Genomic DNA, 21,725 nt, shown 5'->3' on the forward strand with positions numbered 1-21,725 from the left:
ATGATACGTGGGAAATCTTAATACTGTTTTACAACTCTTCGGGTATGCCTTATTTCAAAATTAAAAAAAAAAAAACAACTTAAATCTGCCACATGAAAAACGTTAAAGGGGCACAGGAGTAGATAGTAACCTGTGAAACAGAAGTTTCAAGGAAGATATGAGGGCTGACTTCAAAAATCTAAAGGAATGCCATGGAGAGGAAGAATTCAACTTGCTCTATATTGGCTTAATTGGTAGAGTTGAGACCATGTTTAGAAACCAGTCAGACACAAATTACAGTTCACTAGGAGATACTACGGCAGGCAAAAATTTCCAAAGATGGAATGGGCCATCTCAGGGGACAGTTTTATATGACTGAAGGTGAAGCAAGGGCTGGATGATGACAGTTCCTCAGGTACATTCTAGACAGGTCCTCCAACACATTGCTCCTCAAAATGCAGTTCAGAAACCAGAACTACCCACACTAAGTATCAGCTGGGAGCTGTTAGAAATTCAAAAATGCAGAGTGTCAGGTCCCACCCAGACCTACTGAAGAAGAATCTGTATTTTGCCAGTGATTCACAGGCCCAATAAAGTGTAAGCAGTACTGCTAGAGGGCAAAGTGAGCCTTTAAAGGTAACTCCCAATTCAGATTCTATTTGATCATAGAACTGTGAATGACACTAACATGTACTCAGTCATAATTCTGGTCTGATATTTAATAGTTTAACTGTTAAACAATTTATGAAATGGCACATCTAATGATATAGTCTTTGAATAAAATAACTGAATATTATTAATAAAACTGTAATACTGAAGGTCTAATTAACTTAAAAGTAGATTCTGAAAAGTACAGCCTCAAAAGTTTATTCTAATGTAAAAAGAATGAGAGCAATACCTTTCCAAAGTAATCTTTCATTTATCGCATTATTTTTGCTATTATTCTTAAATTCTATACCATATTTGTGCCTTTTTCTCACATACACATTTGCATTTCTCCTAGCAAACTCTAAATTAATGGTGCATCACATACATAAATAAAATTTAAATTCTTATTAGAACAGTAGAAGCTTCACAGGGATTTAATATTGCTTTAAAATTATGCAAGTGTGAAGCACACATATAAAATTGCTACAAAAAAGCATGTCACACAAGCCAGGAACATAAATAGCTTTTATATTTCTTATTAATAATGCAAAACTTCAGAAAATACCTTCTGTGTTTCTTAAGCCATAATTTTTCCATATAGGATAGACTGTCTTCTTTAAATTCAATATTGAGTGGTTCTCTCCAAATTTTCAGATTAGTTTGTACTTCACATTCTTCCAACGAGTCTATAAAAATAAATATAATGTGCAAAATTAATGTAAATTTATCTATAAATTACATCTCTCAAGATACAAAACTCACCATTTTTGAAGCAAATATGCTTTGATATTTATCTATGCAATCAATAGTTCTAGGCTTAATTAATGCAAAAGTGTTAAATATTAGTGATTTATTAAATGACTATATAGACAGTTTTCTTCAATAATCCCTTGAAATGAAAGAATCTTATGATTCATAAGGTTTTTAAAAGCAACCAATTCTTTTCAATGATAAATACAAACAGATTCATTATATATTCTATAAATGCACACACACATAAAGGTATGTATCATAGCCACTGACAGTAATACTTACACATTATGGGAAACAGAAAATAAATAACCCAGAATGGCACCTGGAGGAAACAACTGTCCTCATGAATTTATATCTACATGGCAATTCACTTCCAGATGCTTAAGATGTTTCTGAAGTACTACTAAATTAAAACCACTATTCAGAGATATTTAAAACTGATGGAGATTTCTGGGGAAAAAAGCAGTGTAAATCCAGGATTACCAGTCTCTCCACCTTGGATACTATCCCTCTCTCCAAACTGACCATCACAGGAGGAGAAAAACTGCTGAAGGAGAAGAAAGGGAAGTAGTAAAGAAGAGAAAAATTATTTTAGAAGACTGAAACTAGAGGATAGTTCCAACTTTATACCACACAGCCTTTAATGAATAGCTTCCAGAACAGCCAAATGCTGGCAATAGAAAGAAACCAAAAGAATTTCAGTCACACTACCCCTATTCTTCCCAAAAAGTAGAGCTGTGTCAAAGAAAGCAATTGGAGGAAGTTCTCAGAAACACCTCCAGAATGCACTAAACTGAAAGAACAGGAGTTAAGGATGTGAGCAAAAGGAGATCCCTCCACCATGGGCCCTCCTTGCCAGTGCAAAACAAAATATTTCTTGATAGGAAAGCTGAAACTAAAAATGAGGACTCACTTTTTTCTCTGTCTAGTCATAAAGCAGAGCTGCTCTGCTTGAGAGATAACCCCCAGATCTATCAGGTGATGAGGAGGAAGAATGTAAAGCAGCTGGCCTGCGATTCACTCTTCTCCCGTTACCAACTGTACATCCCTGGGAAATAAAGATGGCAGGTGACCTGGGTTAATTTGCTTGTGAATATGTTAATAACTGGAACTTCTGGCAAATAGATTAATGATATTAATGGAAGCAGACTCTTACCTCTTTAATGCATTTAACAGGATAGCCCTTATTTACAATTGCTTATAGAAAACAAATCTAGGACACATGGATCTATGAAACATGTCTCCCTGAAAAGTGCCACATAAGCTACATAACTTAGGTTTCGGTTTGCTCCCTTGTTTCATGGGTCTCTGGCTACCTTTTGTGAGAATTTGTGTGAGATGCCCCAATATTCATACTGATGGGATGGTGGGTGTTTTTCTCAATAAACAGTGCCAAAGTCTTAAGGTGAACATATGTTTTGATGTGTTTGAGGAGGTGTTGGAGGAACAGCCAGGTAGTCAGTGTAGCTGAAACAGAACAATCCAGGAGATGAATAACAGGAGGTGAGATCACAGAGATAATGGACTTCAAATTCCATTGAAACTTTTAGGCCATTGTAAGTACCTGCTTTTCACACTGAAGGAAATGAGCCTTTGGAGTTCACTTAAAATGAAATCAAGTTAGAAATCAATAACAAAGGGGCGCCTGGGTGGCTCAGTTGGTTAAGCATCTGCCTTCAGCTCAGGTCATGATTCCAAAGTCCTGGGGTCCAGCCCTGTGTGTCAGGCTCCTTCCTCAGTGGGGAGTCTGCTTCTCCCTCTCCCTCCCCCCTTACCCCTCCCCCTGCTCATGCTCTCTGTCAAATAAAAAAATAAAATCTTTAAAAAGAAAAAAAATAAACCAGTAACAGAAATAACTAGAAAACTTGAAAATTCAAATCATGTTACTAAGCTAAATGGCCAAGAAGCATATAAAAAGATACTCAATATCATTTGTAATGAGTTACACAAAGTAAATAGGCCATTTCATCTCTATCAGAGCAGAAAAAATTTTAAAATCTGACAAAGCATTGATGACAATGGGAGGCCACCAAACCTCTTGTCTACTGCAGGTGGGAGTATAAACTGATACAAATACTTTGGTAAATAATTCAGTTTTATCTAGTATAGTCAAAGACATACACAACCTCTGACCCAGCTAGTCCACACCCAGGAAAAGATATCCTAGAAATGTGTGCATATGCGTACCGGAGACCTATACAGAAATATTCATACCACGATTGTTTGTAATGGCAAAATGGGAATCAACCTCCAAACCCACCAACATTTAAACAGGTAAATGGTGATATTTTCATATTACAGAAGACTATTAAGCAGTTAAAAATGAATAAAATACAACTATGTACATCTTCATGGGTAAATCTCAGTATAATAGTGAGTGAAATAGGTTGCAAAAGAATACATACACTAGCTTTCCACTTACATAATGTTCAAATACAGGCAAATTTAACAACGTATTGTTTAGAGATAAACACATGCAGTAACTACAAGGAAATTTTTTAAACAATGGAAAAATACAAAATCTAGGTTAGTGACAATCTCTTAGAGAGGGGGAAAGAAGAGAGAGACCAGGTGCTTACTGCTTTGTTTTTCTCCAGAATCCACACAAATTTTGTTAATGTTCTTTTGTATCTACTTAATATGTTAGAAAAAGAAAAATATTGACAAAAATATACATATGGTACACACACAGTCATATATATGTATGTAATACTTTGGGGCAAAAAATATCATATATTATCTCAACAGAAGTCCTCATCTTAATTATTTCTCTTCAGCAACCACTGACACAACATTTCTACTTTTAAAAATTTGTTTTAAGGTAATTGTACAATTACACAAAGAGCTAAGATAGTCATTACGACTTATTTTACCATACTGAGAATCAGAAACAAAATATCCATCAATAAAATTCTGATTAAGTAAATCGTGGCATACAGAGTATTATGCAACAGCTACAAATGATGATATATACCTGTATTTATATGGAAAGTTGTCCATGACAGAATCTAAGCAAAAATGTTACAAATAGCTTGTATAGTGTCACTCCATTTATGCTTGTGTTTGTGCAACTGTGTCTATTGAAAAACATGTACCAACACATTAACATTGATTATCTCTACATGGTTGAATTAGGTTATTTTCATTTTCTTCTGGCTAACTTTTTGTTATACAAAATCATGTAAAATAATCACTATATTATTCTTATAATATAGTTATCTCCACTATGAAAAACAAATTTTTTTCTTCCCTGACCTTATCTGACTTATCAAATCAGTCCCTTTACTATTTTAAACACTCTGTCTTTTTTTTTTTTTTTTTTTTTTTTTAGCTCTTTTTTTTTTTTTTAATTTTTTATTGTTATGTTAATCACCATATATTACATCATTAGTTTTTGGTGCAGTGTTCCATGATTCATTGTTTGTTCATAACACCCAGTGCTCCATGCAGAACGTGCCCTCCTCAATACCCATCACCAGGCTAACCCATCCCCCCACCCCCCTCCCCTCTAGAACCCTCAGTTTGTTTTTCAGAGTCCATCATCTCTCATGGTTCGTTTCCCCCTCTGACATACTCCCCTTTTCTTCCTCTCCTGTTATCTTCTTTTTCTTTTTTCTGAAAATATGTTGCGTTATTTGTTTCAGAAGTACAGATCTGTGATTCAACAGTCTTGCACAATTCACAGCGCTCACCGTAGCACATATCCTCCCCAATGTCTATCACCCAGCCACCCCATCCCTCCCACCCCCAACCACTCCAGTAACACTCAGTTTCTTTCCTGAGATTAAGAATTCCTCATATCAGTGAGGTCATGTGATACATGTCTTTCTCTGATTGACTTATTTCACTCAGCATAACACCCTCCAGTTCCATCCACGTCGTTGCAAATGGCAAGATCTCATTCCTTTTGATGGCTGCATAATATTCCATTGTGTATATATACCACATCTTCTTTATCCATTCATCTGTCGATGGGCATCTTGGCTCTTTCCACAGTTTGGCTATGGTGGACATTGCTGCTATAAACATTGGGGTACACGTACCCCTTCGGGTCCCTACATTTGTATCTTTGGGGTAAATACCCAGTAGTGCAATTGCTGGATCGAACGGTAGCTCTAATTTCAACTGTTTGAGGAACCTCCATACTGTTTTCCAGAGGGGTTGCACCAGCTTGCATTCCCACCAACAGTGTAGGAGGGTTCCCCTTTCTCCACATCCCCGCCAACATCTGTCGTTCCCTGACTTGTTAATTTTAGCCATTCTGACGGGTGTGAGGTGGTATCTCATTGAGGTTTTGATTTGGATTTCCCTGATGCCAAGCGATGTTGAGCACTTTTTCATGTGCCTGTTGGCCATTTGGATGTCTTCTTTGGAGAAATGTCTGTTCATGTCTTCTGCCCATTTCTTGATTGGATTATTTGTTCTTTGGGTGTTGAGTTTGATAAGTTCTTTATAAATTTTGGATACTAGCCCTTTATCTGATATGTCATTTGCAAATATTTTCTCCCATTCTGTCGGTTGTCTTTTGGTTTTGTGGACTGTTTCTTTTGCTGTGCAGAAGCTTTTTATCTTGATGAAATCCCAATAGTTCATTTTTGCCCTGGCTTCCCGTGCCTTTGGCGATGTTTCTAGGAAGAAGTTGCTGCGGCTAAGGTCGAAAAGGTTGCTACCTGTGTTCTCCTTTAGGATTTGGATGGACTCCTGTCTCACGTTTAGGTCTTTCAACCATTTGGAGTCTATTTTTGTGTGTGGTGTAAGGAAATGGTCCAGTTTCATTCTTCTGCATGTGGCTGTCCAATTTTCCCAACACCATTTGTTGAAGAGACTGTCTTTTTGCCATTGGACATTCTTTCCTGCTTTGTCAAAAATAAGTTGACCATAGAGTTGAGGGTCCATTTCTGGGCTCTCGATTCTGTTCCATTGATCTATGTGTCTGTTTTTGTGCCAGTACCATACTGTCTTGATGATGACAGCTTTGTAATAGAGCTGGAAGTCCGGAATTGTGATGCCGCCAGCTTTGCTTTTCTTTTTCAGTATTCCTCTGGCTATTCTGGGTCTCTTCTGGTTCCATACAAATTTTAGGATTATTTGTTCCATTTCTTTGAAAAAAGTGGATGGTATTTTGATGGGGATTGCATTGAATGTGTAGATTGCTCTAGGTAGCATTGACATCTTCACAATGTTGATTCTCCCAATCCATGAGCATGGAACGTTTTTCCATTTCTTTGTGTCTTCTTCAATTTCTTTCCTGAGTATTTTATAGTTTTCTGTGTACAGATCCTTTGCCTCTTTGGTTAGATTTATTCCTAGGTATCTAATGGTTTTGGGTGCAATTGTAAATGGGATCGACTCCTTGATTTGTCTCTCTTCTGTCTTGTTGTTGGTGTATAGGAATGCCACTGATTTCTGTGCATTGATTTTATATCCTGCTACTTTACTGAATTCCTGTATGAGTTCTAGCAGTTTTGGGGTGGAGTCTTTTGGGTTTTCCACATACAGTATCATATCATCTGCAAAGAGTGAGAGTTTGACTTCCTCTTTGCCGATTTGGATGCCTTTGATTTCTTTTTGTTGTCTGATTGCTGTGGCTAGGACTTCTAATACTATGTTGAATAGCAGTGGTGAGAGTGGACATCCCTGCCGCGTTCCTGACCTTAGGGGAAAAGCTCTCAGCCTTTCCCCATTGAGAATGATATTCGCTGTAGGTTTTTCATAGATGGCTTTTATGATATTGAGGTATGTACCCTCTATCCCTATACTCTGAAGAGTTTTGATCAAGAAAGGATGTTGTACTTTGTCAAATGCTTTTTCTGCATCTATTGAGAGGATCATATGATTCTTGTTCTTTCTTTTGTTAATGTATTGTATCACGTTGATTGATTTGCGGATGTTGAACCAGCCTTGCAGCCCAGGAATAAATCCCACTTGGTCGTGGTGAATAATCCTTTTATTGTACTGTTGGATCCTATTGGCTAGTATTTTGGTGAGAATTTTTGCATCCATGTTCATCAAGGATATTGGTCTGTAATTCTCTTTTTTGATGGGGTCTTTGTCTGGTTTTGGGATCAAGGTAATGCTGGCCTCATAAAATGAGTTTGGAAGTTTCCCTTCCATTTCTATTTTTTGGAACAATTTCAGAAGAATAGGTATTAATTCTTCTTTAAATGTCTGATAGAATTCCCCTGGGAAGCCATCTGGCCCTGGGCTTTTGTTTCTTGGGAGATTTTTGATGACTGTTTCAATTTCCTTAGTGGTTATAGGTCTGTTCAGGTTTTCTATTTCTTAAACACTCTGTCTTTCAAAGTAGACAATCAAAAGGTATTTTTATAGATTTTTCCCTTTCAGAGTAGAAAAGTAAAAAATACATCAAAATTTGAAAGTTCAAATAAAAAGCACATAAAATAACATAGTGAATGAGAATTATATTAAGATACATGCTACAAAGAGAGTATATAAATAAAATCTTGGAAATATTAATGAAACTGATGTAACATGAACAAGAGTAGGGAAAAATATTTCAAAGAGAACATTATTTAGTAAAAAATCCAATTCCAATTGGAAGATGGCATGGGATACCTTGACGTTAGGAATCATACTGTTATAAAGAATGAATAATCAGGAGAGTTCCTGTGCTGGAAAAAAATGAAGTAAAATAATAAAATTGGATGCTGTCAAAAAAGATACATGATTGAAATTTATTATCTCACATTTTATTTTCAGTGAAAAGCAATTGGAAGTCTCTACAAGATTCTGAGTAATAAAATTAATAAATCAAATAGTTTTAAAGGGATGATATTCCTCAAGAGATTCTGGGAAATGTAAAACAGAGACAGTATGTGCCTCAGTCATCCAACCTTCAATGTCCAGAATATGGGTGCAAAAATCATAAAGGAAAAGTAAAAACAAGAAATATCCCTTCGGACAGGAAAAAAAAAAAATCAATTCTCCCCCTTAAGTTCATAGCAGTCCTTGAACTGTATTTTTTCAAGACACAAAAAAGTTCTTTACTTTTCTATCTCACAGATCCTCTTGTTTTATGTATAAATACAGTTCAATAAAGGAACAGTTGTCCCGATAAAAATTTTCTGCCAGGAGTGGGGGAGCTGAAAGCATCCAATTCTCCATTCATTTGACAGTCTGAATTTACATTGGAGACAAACACAAATCTCCCCAGTGCTCAAGTCAGGGTTCTATAAATATTAAACCACTTACCCCTGGTTGTACAGTGAATGCTCCTTTGAGGAGTTAAGGCAAAATGTTATCCTAATGCTAACAGTTTCTGAACACTGCATTTATATTCACAGAGAATGGAGATAAATAAAATAAATTTGGCTTCATTTTATAACATTCATTTTATAAAAATAGCTGTACCTGCTTTTGCTGCATGTAAGTTCTGTTTCTCGTTGTCATCTTGATGTCCAGTTCTCCATTGATTTAAAGCTTCCTGAAAGGACTGGGCAGAAGCTTCTTCATCAAATGACCCTTCACAGAAGAGCCTATCTTTTGGATTTGAACACTCTGCTCTTTTTGTGGTTGGAACTTCTACCTAAACCAATTAAAAGTGCATCTAAGTGTGCTTTACTAAATTTCCCATATCTTAAAATACAGGTAGCATTAATTATTAGGCATTTTGAATCATACACTACTTTTTAACTTAGAAGTGGAATGTTTTAAAGTTGTACTTATGCATATGCTTTACTGATTTCTTTAAAACCGTATCAACAATTAGAAATGGTCTCTTCAAAAATTATTAAAACTAGAGCCTGCATGACTGAGGATTTATCATCATGTCATTCACCAGTGTTCCCCAGGGGAAGTGGCAATAGTTGTGAATCTAATCCCCCTACTTCTCCAATCTGCTCAGCAGAGAGAGCAGGGTTTTTTGTTGTTTTTTTTTTAACATATGAATCTAATCATGTCACTCCTATGTTCAAAACCTTCCAATGACTCTATGAAACCCCCAGTTCCTACTAGGACCTACCAGGCCCTACAGACCTTGTACTCCCCTACCTTTTTACTTCACTTCCTTCAATTCCCCTCTTCATTCACTGGGCTCCAGCCAAATTTACATTCTTGTAGTGCTGGGAGCCCACGAAGCACATTCTCACACGAGGGCCCTGCGCTAGCCATATCCAATACCTGGAGTGACCCTCCTCCATATTTTCACATAGCTACTCCATTCATTTCAGGTGGTCTGTGTACAACCATCACCTACTCAGTAGGTCATGACCCTACAAATATAGCCCCTTTACCCCCCACCTTCCATTCCCTTACCTGCTATATTTTTCTCTGAATAACATCTCTGTAAATTTATTCTACATGTTTATTTGTGTATTGCCTGTCTCTCCCCATTAGAACGTAAGGAGATCAGGGGTTTTGTCCTTTTCCTCAGGGCCAAGAGCAGCACGTGGCACAAAGTAGGTGCTCATTAAAAGTTAGCTGAATGAATGAACAAATTAATTAATGCATATGAAGCTGCACATGCTTCTCAGCATAATGATAAAGAGGAAAGGATGAATTCAGTACAAAATATAGATCCACTGTGAACGCACAGAAGAAAATAAAGGAAGGATTTGGCAGTTATCCACTAGATCAGAGAAAACGGCCAAATTAGGAAAATAAAGCAAAATGAAGTCCACACCAATGCTGAATTAGCGATGTGGATTTACCTATGCTGATCAAACTGCTAAATCTCCATTGTGTATCTTATAGATACAAAAGTAGAATCCTCTATGTTCACCCCTTAATTGCAAAATAAACAGGCACTGTTAGAGTATAATTGAGAAAAGAGCATTAAATATGTGTCCAAAATTTTGAATATAAACAAAAGCATCTGGGAATGTGAAGTCAATGCGCCAGCTGTTGGCCACAGAAACATAGGTTTAAAAGTCCACAACAGGAACAGGGGCAAGAAACAGGTTATTTAATGCAGATAAACAAGAATTCTATGGGCAAAAAGTGGCAGGGACAGTATTACAGAGAGAGGGAATGGTATATATGCTAAAACATGGAGTCAAACAGCACAGTGGCATGGAGCCCTTAGTAGTTTGCACTGCAATCGTAAAGAGTGGGATATGAGAAAATATAAAGGGTAAAAGATAATCTGGGCCCGATCATGAAGGATACTGCCCATCATACAGAGGAAATTAGACTTACACATAATGGAAACTCAAAGCCACTGAAGGCTCCTACACAGTAGTGTGGGAGAAAGAGAAATTAAGGAATAGTGAGTTTGGATGCAAAGACACCAGTTAAAACATTACAGCTAATTGCTAATATCTAACAACATTACAAACGCATGACATGTGTGTATGTATACACACACACACACACACACACACACAAGGTATATGCATACGTGTACGCAAAACAATACTTTTCAAAATTACTCTTTATACTCTAGTTTGTACTGGCAAAAGATTGAAGTAAAGAAAATGTTGTCAGTGGAAATTTCAAATTTTAAAATTTAAATTTTTATATTTTAAAGTCTTTTCATATCTAATAAATAGGGTGTTTTATAACCACTATATAGAATGAGAAGGCTATAGAATGTACTTATATGAATATCAAAACTATTGTTAAGTATAAAAAGCATATTTGCAGAGCAGCGTTTAACATTAACATTTGTGTAAAGAAATACATACATACAAAACTGGAATTATTATTGACTTCTAGAAAGGGAGAGAATGAAACCCACGTTCTGTGTTATGAACTTTTGCACTTCAAGAAAAAGCTAATTTCCGTATTTGGAAGAGCAATAAGGATAGAAGGGACCAAATATTCAAGCTAGATTTTAGACAGTAGACTGCGTGAGACATGGTAACTAACTGGATGTGCAGAGGAAGAAGAGAGAGGACTACAGAAAATAACGATTCTTGGCTCACCTGAAAAGCAAGAAGATAGGCTGTCAACAACAGTGACATCTATAGATTTTGGAGGAGAGGTAGATTTCGTTTGAAAATACTAAGTAGGGGCACCTGGGTGGCTCAGTCAGTTAAGTGGCCAACTCTTGTTTTGCCTCAGGTCATGATCTCAAGGTCATGGAATCGAACCCCATGTTGGGCTCTGCACAGGGCATGGAGCCTGCTTAAGATTTTCTCTCCCCTTCTCCCTTTGCCCTTCTCCCCTCTACTCATGCTCTCTCAAAAGAAAGAAGAAAGAAAGAAAGAAAGAAAGAAAGAAAGAAAGAAAGAAAGAAAGAAAGAAAGAAAGAAAGAAAGAAGAAAGAAAGAAAGAAAGAAAGAAAGAAAGAAAGAAAGAAAGAAAGAAAGAAAGAAAAAGAAAGAAAGAAAGAAAAGAAAGAAAGAAAGAAAGAAAAAAGAAAGAAAGAAAAAAGAAAAGAAAAGAAAATGCTGAGTTTGTGGGAAGGTATTTATAGGTATCCAGTAATCAATATGATATGTGTATGTATGTATGCTGCACTAATGAAGAAGCACTGAAAACTCAGTGCTTAATACAAAATGGTTTAAGTATGCAGTGATTCCAGCAGGTCTCCAGAGTAGCTCCTTTCCAACCAATGAATCAGAGATATAAAACATCTGCCTTTATAGCTATGCTTTTGGAATACTTGGCTTCCTCACAGCAGTGGCAGGATAGGGAAAGTCAGAGGACTGGACACTGGCTTTTAAATGTTTGAGCCCAGAACTGTCATATGCCACTTCCACTCAGAGCCTAACATGACTCTACCCAGTTCTGAAGGGAATAGGAAATTTGAAAGAGCACATGGAATCCAGTGGATAATATTCATTATCCTTCTAAGCCACATGATATTCCTGCAAGATATGTTTCAATATCCCCATTTTCTAGAAGAAAGGATACACTTTAACAAACTCACCCAGTGCTTCTGATGCTTACTTATTACAGTTGGAGAGCCACTGCTCTTTGGCACTGAATACAGGTGCTCACCTAAGGGTTGATAGAGGTGATATCCAACCAGAATACTCACACCACAGTGACTTAGCAGTTGTTAAAACCACTGGACCTGTGGACCCACCCAAAGAGAGGCTGAATTTGGTCATGTATGTTTCTTTAACATAACAGAACCAGTTGGTTCTGATGTGCACTCCTGCATGAAACCACTGAATTAACAGTTTTTAAGTTAGGACAAGAAGTAGAGAGGGTCTATATGGCATATACAGTCACCTATGGGGACAAAAGGCAGCATTTATTGTAGGGATTAAAAGCACAGGCAAAGGTGTAAGCTTTCTAGTAGGGCTAGTTACTAAATTCCTCTCTGCCTTTGTCATCTGTTAAACAGAGTAATAATAATGTGAAACTTACATGGTTATTGTGATTATTGGATATGATAAGGCAATTAAAGGATTAAGCACAATGCCTAGTGTTAGGTGTTTAACAAGTGTTAGCTGTTGATTTATCACTATTTTCATTGATAAGATAAATAAGATAAAATGGCAGGCAGGAAGGAAGAAACCCTTAAAACCATAGCCTCTGTATAGCGGCTAAAAGCAAACAATTTGGAGTCGTAAAGTCTGGGTTCAAATCTAAGTTTCATTCATACCTTGGCCAATTTATAAAAACTGATCTTTGTCACTAATTTTCTCATCTGGAAAAAGAAGGGAAAAATTAAGAGAGGACAGAAAGAGATAATACATGTAAAATATGTAGGACCGTGTCTGGCACAGAGTCAGTTTTCAACACATTACTATTATAATAACGAGGCCATAACGCATTCAGGGATTCTTCACAATCACCCTTAACAGGTCTATTAGAAAGTGAAATCCATGTAAAAACACTGACTTTCCTGGACAACTCAAGCAGTTTCTTTGCTGCAAAGAGGTCCTACGAGCATAATGCATGTTTTCTTCTTTGCTCCATGAGCATGGGTTAGGAACTCAAGAAACTGAAGTTCAAGCTTGACCCTGTCACCAAGTAACAAGTTGTGTGACTTTGGCCAAGTTTGTTACTCTTTCTGAACTACAGTGGAAAGGTGAGTGGCATCTAAAAGAATGAGGATTAATTACATAGATCAAAATTCGAGGAAGCTTGTCTCTTGCTAAAGAATCAATACAACAAGTCTATTACAAAATATAGACATGAGCTGATGAAAGCTTATCTAGCACATCTTGGGATCAGTAGTCAATCTGAATAACGACCAGAATTTGGTGTAAATCCAATTTTAAATAACTATAAAATTGCCTGTCACCTAAAAAACAAAACAAAAAAAAACCAAAAACTTGGCAAGGTTTTGTATTTTTAGCCTCTCTGAAATTCTGACTAAAATAAAATTGTTATATTGCATTGTGTTATTTTTTTTTCTTGTTTCTCCCAAATACTCATTCATTTCCTGAAATGGTAGCAATGCCCAGAAAACAACATGGTCAAACAATCATTCATAAAAAAAAATAACAGTCTTCAGTGGAATAAAAGCAGTCTCCTTAAAAGGATTTTTACAGTCAAGATGTTTTTGAGTCATAAAAAATAAAATTCAAATATTAAACAACAATGTGATAATCTACAAAACTCTATAGCTCTAGTTAAGTCTATGAATGACAGTCTCCATGATCATGTATGACAGAAAATGTCTACTCTATTTTCCTTAGCTTACCCCAGGGTTGCTCCCCTGTATAAGAAGAGATTTGGGTTTATTCTGACTTTTACTAATCTCTTTTGTAGAATGATTATCCCCGCTGGGTTCATCTGGATTAACTTCCTTGATAAACCGATGGGCAACATCCAATACATTGGATAATATTTGAGATTTTGCCTGTTAAAAAAGAAAGAAAACAGGTCTAAAAAGACTAATATGTCAGTCTAAGTAACTTAGATACATTAAATCATATTTTTATTATTCTATGATTACTAAAATCCAATACATTTTATTTAATATTTCAAAATACAAATTGACATTTATATCAACCAACATAATAGTGATAGCTGCCAGCTATCGAGGAGCTGGTTTGGTCTCACACTACCCCAAGTATCTTAAAAACATATCATTTAATCTTCAAGTCAACTCTAAAGCATTATTATTTTTGTTTTTTTAAAGATTTTTTATTCATTTATTTGAGAGAGAAAATGAGATAGAGAGAGAGAGCATGAGAGGTGGGGAGGGTCAGAGGGAGAAGCAGACTCCCCGCTGAGCAGGGTGCCCAACGCGGGACTCAATCCCGGGACTCCAGGATCATGACCTGAGCCAAAGGCAGTCGCCTAACCAACTGAGCCACCCAGGTGCCCCAGCGTTACTATTTTTGTCTCTGTTTTAAGGATAAAGAAATGAAAGCTCTGATGGTTTAAATAACTTAGGCCTGGTCACATGGTGAGTGGGTGGCAGAGCTGGGAAATGACCCCAGGTGTGTATAATTCTAATGACTCATAGCCTTTCCACTATGTCAACCCCAAATAGACAGATGTGTTATTTTTGTACAACATAGCTAAAGAACTAAATATAGCTGATCTAGTAGGAGGCTGAATAAGCGGTAATGAGTATCCCTTGGTGATCAAACATCTTTAGAAAGCATTAACTATTCAAAAGTGCACATCAGGAAGTGCCTCTACCTGTAGGTTCCTAGTAAACTCCAAGTTGGTCCTCATTTAGTATCTTTGCTCATGAGTTTCACTTACCAGGGAAGCCTTCCCTCCTCTACCATTTTCTTTGCCTGGCAGACTCCTACTTCTCCTAGATTCATCCCAAATTACTCCCACAGGTGTAGGAACCTTTCTTTGTCCTCCTCACTCTGGCTGTGTGAGATGCCCATCCTCTGTACCCTCTTCATACCCAAAGTAGATCTCTAGTAGCCCATACAATATTCATTGTACATCACCTTTTGGTGTCTATCTAGTCCTTTTTTTTTTTTAAGTCTAGAAGGTTTATTGATACTTTGCTTTTACAGTTCACCATATAAGTTCAAAGAAGTTAAAAATCCTGTCTTCTTAAATCTTTCTATGGCTACCACAGTGCCTGGCATATAACATATGGTAAAAATAAGGTGGTGGGGAGGGAGAGGAAGAACTGAAGAATTAAAATAAATGAGAAAAAGAATTCAAAAAACCTCTCCACATGCCTTCAGGGTAGCTGAAAAGGAAAAGGCAACTCTTGGAAAGGGCCTGTTCTTTGAGGGGTCTCCTATCAGCAAATATTCTGATCTGCCCTAGGACTCTGCAGGATTCTGGGTCCCATGTGAGCTTGAACCAAACAACCTACAGGGTGAGATTCTGAAAACCTGATATTAGAAAGACAAGCAATAGGGTGTACTCCTTTAGCAAATGTCCTCAAGACAGAGAATAACTTCAGCAGGGATTAGAAATAATTATTTTGTACTTTTTCATGGAAATATTCCTATTTTTAAATTTTCATCTAGTTACCTAAATAACTAAGATTACACTGAAACTTTCCAGTTACGACCTTTTACAGATCTGTTAAGATTCACTGCAACCTCATTCTGGAATAAACCAGTGAAGATCAAATTAATTAATGTTATTTCATGCTGAATTAATGAATTATCTATGAAAAATGACTACTGTGATCTATGCACTTTTATATATACATATATGTATGCACAGATATCAGTGATATCTGCTCTAAATTTTTCCAGTGATCTATATAATCTATATATCATTATTTCTATATCTATAACCTATATAATCATTATTTTTAAGAGAAATTCAAGCCAATGGTAATGCTTTACCAAAACAAATATTTTTTTTTTTTAAACAGAGTAGTCCAATATAAGCCTGATTTTAAATTCCCTAGAGTAGTGATCTATTGGTTTCAAAGGTGGTTAGAAGGTCTAGTTTCCATTTTACACATTCTTAAAAGTAGTAAAAAACAACAGTATTAGTTTTTCATAAAATTATCAAGATAGAATTATTATTCAAATACATGTTGACTTACATAACACAAATCAAAGATTATTCCTGTCCTAAAATGAATTCTGCTATCAACGTTCCAATTAATTGTTATAACATTTTTAGGTAGTATTTTAAGAGACTCTGAAATGGCACACACACAAAAATGATTTCATTTTTAAATTTACTGCTAAAATATATGATAAACATCATGGATAATTAATAAAATGAAATGCTATAACTGAATATCTTAAAGTTCTATTAATGTGGTATAAACAAAATGCCAATAAATGGGAATTTTCTTTCCTAAAATATCTTACATTTAAATATTACTTTTCTTTTTTTTTTTTAAAGATTTTATTTATTTATTTGAGAGAGAGAGAGAATGAGAGATAGAGAGCACGAGAGGGAAGAGGGTCAGAGGGAGAAGCAGACTCCCTGCTGAGCAGGGAGCGCGATGCGGGACTCGATCCCAGGACTCCAGGATCATGACCTGAGCCGAAGGCAGTCGCTTAACCAACTGAGCCACCCAGGCACCCTAAATATTACTTTTCTTAAATTATTTTTAATTTAAAAAAATATTACTTTTCTCAGTTGTAAGAATGTTAATACATTTTTCTTATTCTTAAAATAAGCATGCAAGGAAAGGGACAGATACTGTGATCCCCATTACATAGACAAGGAAACTCAAGCTCATAAAGCTTAGGTCAAAGTCAAATGGATACAAAATATTGCAGCTTAAGTTAGAACCAAGATCTTCCGTCTCTCAGCCTAATTCCTTTTCCCTACTGAATTACACTAATATAGATAATGTGTTTTACTTTTGATTTCCTGAGACTTAAAATAAATTAAATTTTATCTCCATAGATACGAACATTTTTCCTTCCTTTACAAAAAAATTGTAATTATATATATAATTAATTCTATATATAATTGCTTATGCAGAGATTACGTTGTTTAGTTTTTGTTTCTAACTTAATTCTGCTTATTTTCATGTTTGACTAGGCACTAGCAAACTGAAGGGAGAAGCAGATTCTCCTTTTACTTGTCTCATCTACTACCTGGTGAGGAGGCAAGTGAACTTTGCAAAAACAAAATATTTTTCCTTCCTTTACAAAAAAAAATGTAATTATCTACATAACTAATTATATATATAATTGCTTATGCAGAGATTACATTGTTTAGTTTTGTTTCTAACTTAATTCTGCTTATTTTCATGTTTGACTAGGCACTAGCAAATTGAAGGGAGAAACAGATTCTCCTTTTACTTGTCTCATCTACTACCTGGTGGGGAGGGAAGTGAACTTTGCAAAAACAAAACTTCTGAACAACAAAATTAAAAGTATTCTATAAGAGTAAAATTCTAGAACACACTTAAAATATCTATCTCTTAATTAAGAGATATAAAATTTAACAAAATCATTAAGATTAGAAATTTACCACACTACTATAACTTACTATTTTAAAATACTTATAAGTTCCTAGGTATGTGAAAAATATATCATTTATGTGTTAATGATTTGCAACTTCCTGTTCTCCAGATCCAATCTCCCATGCTTATTCCAGAGAGGAATCTATAATCTGGGTGGAGCTTATGATAGTTTAACAGAATGTGAGAAGTAGTAATGAATTTTACCTCTACTGGCAAGATGGTAAGAAACTACCCCTTTTCCTGTTCAGCAAGCTTGCTAGATGGATGTACAGTGACCTTGGAAGTAACACATCTAAGATAGTGGTGCTACACATTAAAGTCCCCAAATCAAGAGGGAAGGAGATGTTTAAAATAGAGATGTCTTGGGAACATCCATGTTGAAATCTAGGTGAGTAAAAATTAAACTTTTCCTGTTTTAACTCAATGGTATTTGGGGGTTCTTCTTCTACTTCAGCAAGCATTACCCTAATAATATAGCCTCATATTTGGAACTATTCCTAACTGGGTATTCTGTTTCACCTAGGGAAAAAAAAAAATGTTTTAAGGGCATTTCCTATTAAAAACACACATAAACATATTATTCCTATGCCTTGCCAAAGTTTTCCTCTCTACTGGGAAAGGCTAGCTTTCCTGTTATAATTCTATTTATCATTTTAGGCCCAGATCAAATGTTATCCAGTTCTAATGTATCTCAATGGCATTATAAAAAATAGCTCAGAAAGGCAAATTATTTAATCTCTCTGAAACAAGTTTTCTTCTTCAACTAACTGCACCAAAATTTACATATTTTCTTTTTTTGTTGTTGTTTTGTTTTATGTGGCTTATAACTCCTTGCTTACATCAGTACTAGAGCTTTGCTCCTCAATGTGTAATCTATATATCAGCAGCAGCAGCATCAACTGGAAACTTGTTAAAAATACAAAATCTCAGGTCCCACTCAGAACCCCTGAATCAGAATCTGCAGCTTACCATGTAATTTAAATGTTTATTAAGGTTTAAGAATCCTGTGTCCTACCATTCAGTTGCATTACAATTGGTTGAATACATCTGTCTTCCCTTCATGATCATGAATTCCTTGAGAGAGGGGACCATGTCTTATTCTAACTTATCCATGCTTTTTATCACCTTTTGCCTCTCCTTCCTGCAGCCCTATCCTTCATCCTTCACACTTTGCAACTAGAACATTGCTTGACACTGGTTAAGTACTTGAGAAATGTTGGTTGACTCAAATTTCACTGACTTACTGACATAAAAATGACTAAAAATCCTATTTGAACATTCCTTCCTTATACTCAAGCTATCTAAGTCAGTGTCAACACAGACAAAATCAATGGCATTGTTAATAATAGCATAAGGGAAAATCACTTACCTTTCAAAGCCTATAAAATGAAAACCATATCTACCTTACAGAGATGTGAAAAATATACATCCTGTATGAAAATCACCTACCAAATTGATGACACAAAGTAGTGCATCCAAAGGATTGCTACCATTTTATCTAGATCACAATATACTACTTCTCTGTAAGTAAGAGAAATAGTTCAAATTTCCCGAAAATAGGATTCCTATTCAATTCAATAGACAGAGGTAGGACATCTGACTATGGTATAATGAAAAGGTCAGTAAATAATTCTATCCCCATAAAACAAATGTTAGACTGGATAAATTTTTTAAAACTATTTCAGGGCTCTGAAGTCAACCAAAAGTTAACAAGAAGTTGAGAAATATTTACTCAAGAAAAACGAGTATGACATTACTGAAGAACAGCAAAAATCTATGGCTCTTTCTTAGATCTCCCTTCCCAAGTTGGTCAATGTTATTAGGGCAAGACTGAACAAGGAGTGTACTTGATTCCTGGCAGAGGGCAGAATCTTAAAATTATAGTGGCATTAACAGTGAACTAGCAAATTTGGTTATAAATGAATGCAGAAAACGTACAGCTATGAGAGCCTGAGGCTTTGGTCCCAATTAGGGTGAGCAGCAGACTAGTCAAACATTTAATGGGATGATTCTGAAAAGGAGAGGGTGATAGAGGGGCTGCTTTAAAAATGGAAATCATAAAAATGAACCAAATGAAAAATCTTGATTATGACCAAAATAGATTACGAAATATTTGAAATGGAAAAATAATTCAGTGTGCTTGAAGAAAGAGAGAGATAAATTATCTAATTGGAAAAGTAAAAAGTAAAAGTGTAAAGAAAATGAAAACAGCCTTACAGACCTACAGAACCGCATCAAGCATCCCACATACATTTAGTGAGAGTATCACAGAGAAATGAGAAGAAAAATATATATGAAAAAAAGATGGTTCCAAACTTAAAAATTATTACTTTAGAAATCCAAGAAGCTCAACGAGCCCCAAGAAAGATAAATATACAGAGATCCATACCAAAACAACTCATAACCAAACTACTGGAAGTCAAAGATAAACAGAAAATCTTGAAAGGAATGAGAAAAATTACTCATCACATATAAGAAAGGGCACATAAATATGAATAACAAACTGATTTTGTATCTGAAAAAAATTGAGACCAAAAAGCAGTAGAATGATGCAAAGTGCCAAAAGGAAAAAACTGCCAAAAATAAGTCTATATTAGGAAAACTGTCCTTCAAAAATGAAATCAAACATAAAGATACTCCCAAATAGATAAAAGTAAGAGATAATTCATTACCAGTAGATCGGTCTTAACAAGTGCTAAAGAAAGGTTTTAAAGCTGAAAGGTATTAAATCCACCAGAAGAGGGCGCCTGGGTGGCTCAGTCTGCTAAGCATGGGCCTTCTGCTCAGGTCATGATCCCAGAATCGAGACCCACATCGGGCTCCCCGCTCCGTGAGGAACCTTGCTTCTCCCTCTCCCTCTGCCTGCTATTCCCCCTGCTTGTGCTCGCTCTCTGTTAAATAAATAAATAAAATCTTAAAAATACATACATACATACACAAATAAATAAATAAAATCCACAAGAAAGATAGATCCCCAGAAACATAAATATATGGGTAAAAATAAAAGATATTTAAATATTTTGTTTTCTCTTTTTAATTTCTTTTAAAAACATAAAGCTATATATAGCAATAACATTGACACTATATTGTGGATTTATAACATTGATATATAATATATAACCTACACAAAGGAATGGAGAGAAAATAGAGTTAAAATAAAGCCAAGTTATAATATTTTACCACAGTCAGTATTAATGTGAAGTAAAGTGTTATAAGACATATATTGTAATACCTAAAACAACCACTAAATAAACATGTGCACACACATGTGTGCGCACGCATACACACACACACCCCAAAAATTAATTTCAATTGAATGATAAAAAAAATCTTTAACACAGAAGAAAGCAGTAAGAAAGGAAAAAAGGAACAAAAACGACAAAGGCATAAGAAAAACAAATAGCAACATGGAAGATGTAAATCCAATTACATCATTAATTACATTAAATATGAATGGACTAAACCCACCAATTGAGACAGAAATTGTCAGACTTGGTTAAAAAAAAAAAAAAAGCAAAAAAACCCTGCAAGACCCAAATATATGCTGTTGATAAGAGCCTGACTTTAGATCCAAAGACAAATAGGTTAAAAGTAAAAAGATGAAAAATATATACCTTGAAATTAATAATCCTAAGAGTGTTGGAGGGGCTATATTAATAAGGCAAAAAAAAAAAAAAAAAGGAAGAAAGGGGATATTTTATAATAATGAGTCAATATAAAAGGAAGCTATAGTTATATTTATGATCAATTATACCTATAACAATTACATATGTATGTAGCAACAGAACCGCAAAATATTTCAATCCCCTCCTCAGAAATTAATGAAACAGCTAGGCAGAAAGTCAGTAAGGATTTAAAAAACTTGAAAACCACCATGAAGTAATTTAATCTAAGAGACAAATAAAGAACCCCTGACCTCACAACAACAGAATATGAATTCTTTTCAAGCTCATATGGGACATTCTTTAAGATAGACTATATGCTGAAGTGCTAGGCCAAAAACAAACAAACAAAAAAAAGATAGACTATATGCTCCACATAAAATAAGTATTAATAAATTTGTAAGAATTGAAATCACATAAAATATGTTCTCTGACCTCAATAACAA

At 35.4% G+C, this 21,725-nt stretch overlaps 1 protein-coding gene across 11 annotated transcripts in view; it reads right to left on the reverse strand.

Moving 5' to 3' along the window:
* ZBBX (zinc finger B-box domain containing) overlaps positions 1-21,725 on the reverse strand; it is a 119,313-nt gene that overhangs the window by 42,863 nt on the left and 54,725 nt on the right. For 9 of the 11 annotated variants that reach the window (XM_027585049.2, XM_027585048.2, XM_027585042.2 and 6 more), the window contains 4 exons: positions 13,946-14,104; positions 12,899-12,943; positions 8,752-8,926; positions 1,193-1,313 (listed from right to left, as the gene is read on the reverse strand). In XM_027585049.2, coding sequence (XP_027440850.2) covers positions 1,193-1,313; positions 8,752-8,926; positions 12,899-12,943; positions 13,946-14,104 — 500 coding nt within the window. The remainder of the gene's footprint in view (positions 1-1,192; positions 1,314-8,751; positions 8,927-12,898; positions 12,944-13,945; positions 14,105-21,725) is intronic. The other 2 variants (XM_027585047.2, XM_027585051.2) reach the window with 2 other exon arrangements.

The sequence above is a fragment of the Zalophus californianus genome, chromosome 1 (genome assembly GCF_009762305.2).
Source record: "Zalophus californianus isolate mZalCal1 chromosome 1, mZalCal1.pri.v2, whole genome shotgun sequence".
Lineage (NCBI taxonomy): Eukaryota > Metazoa > Chordata > Mammalia > Carnivora > Otariidae > Zalophus > Zalophus californianus.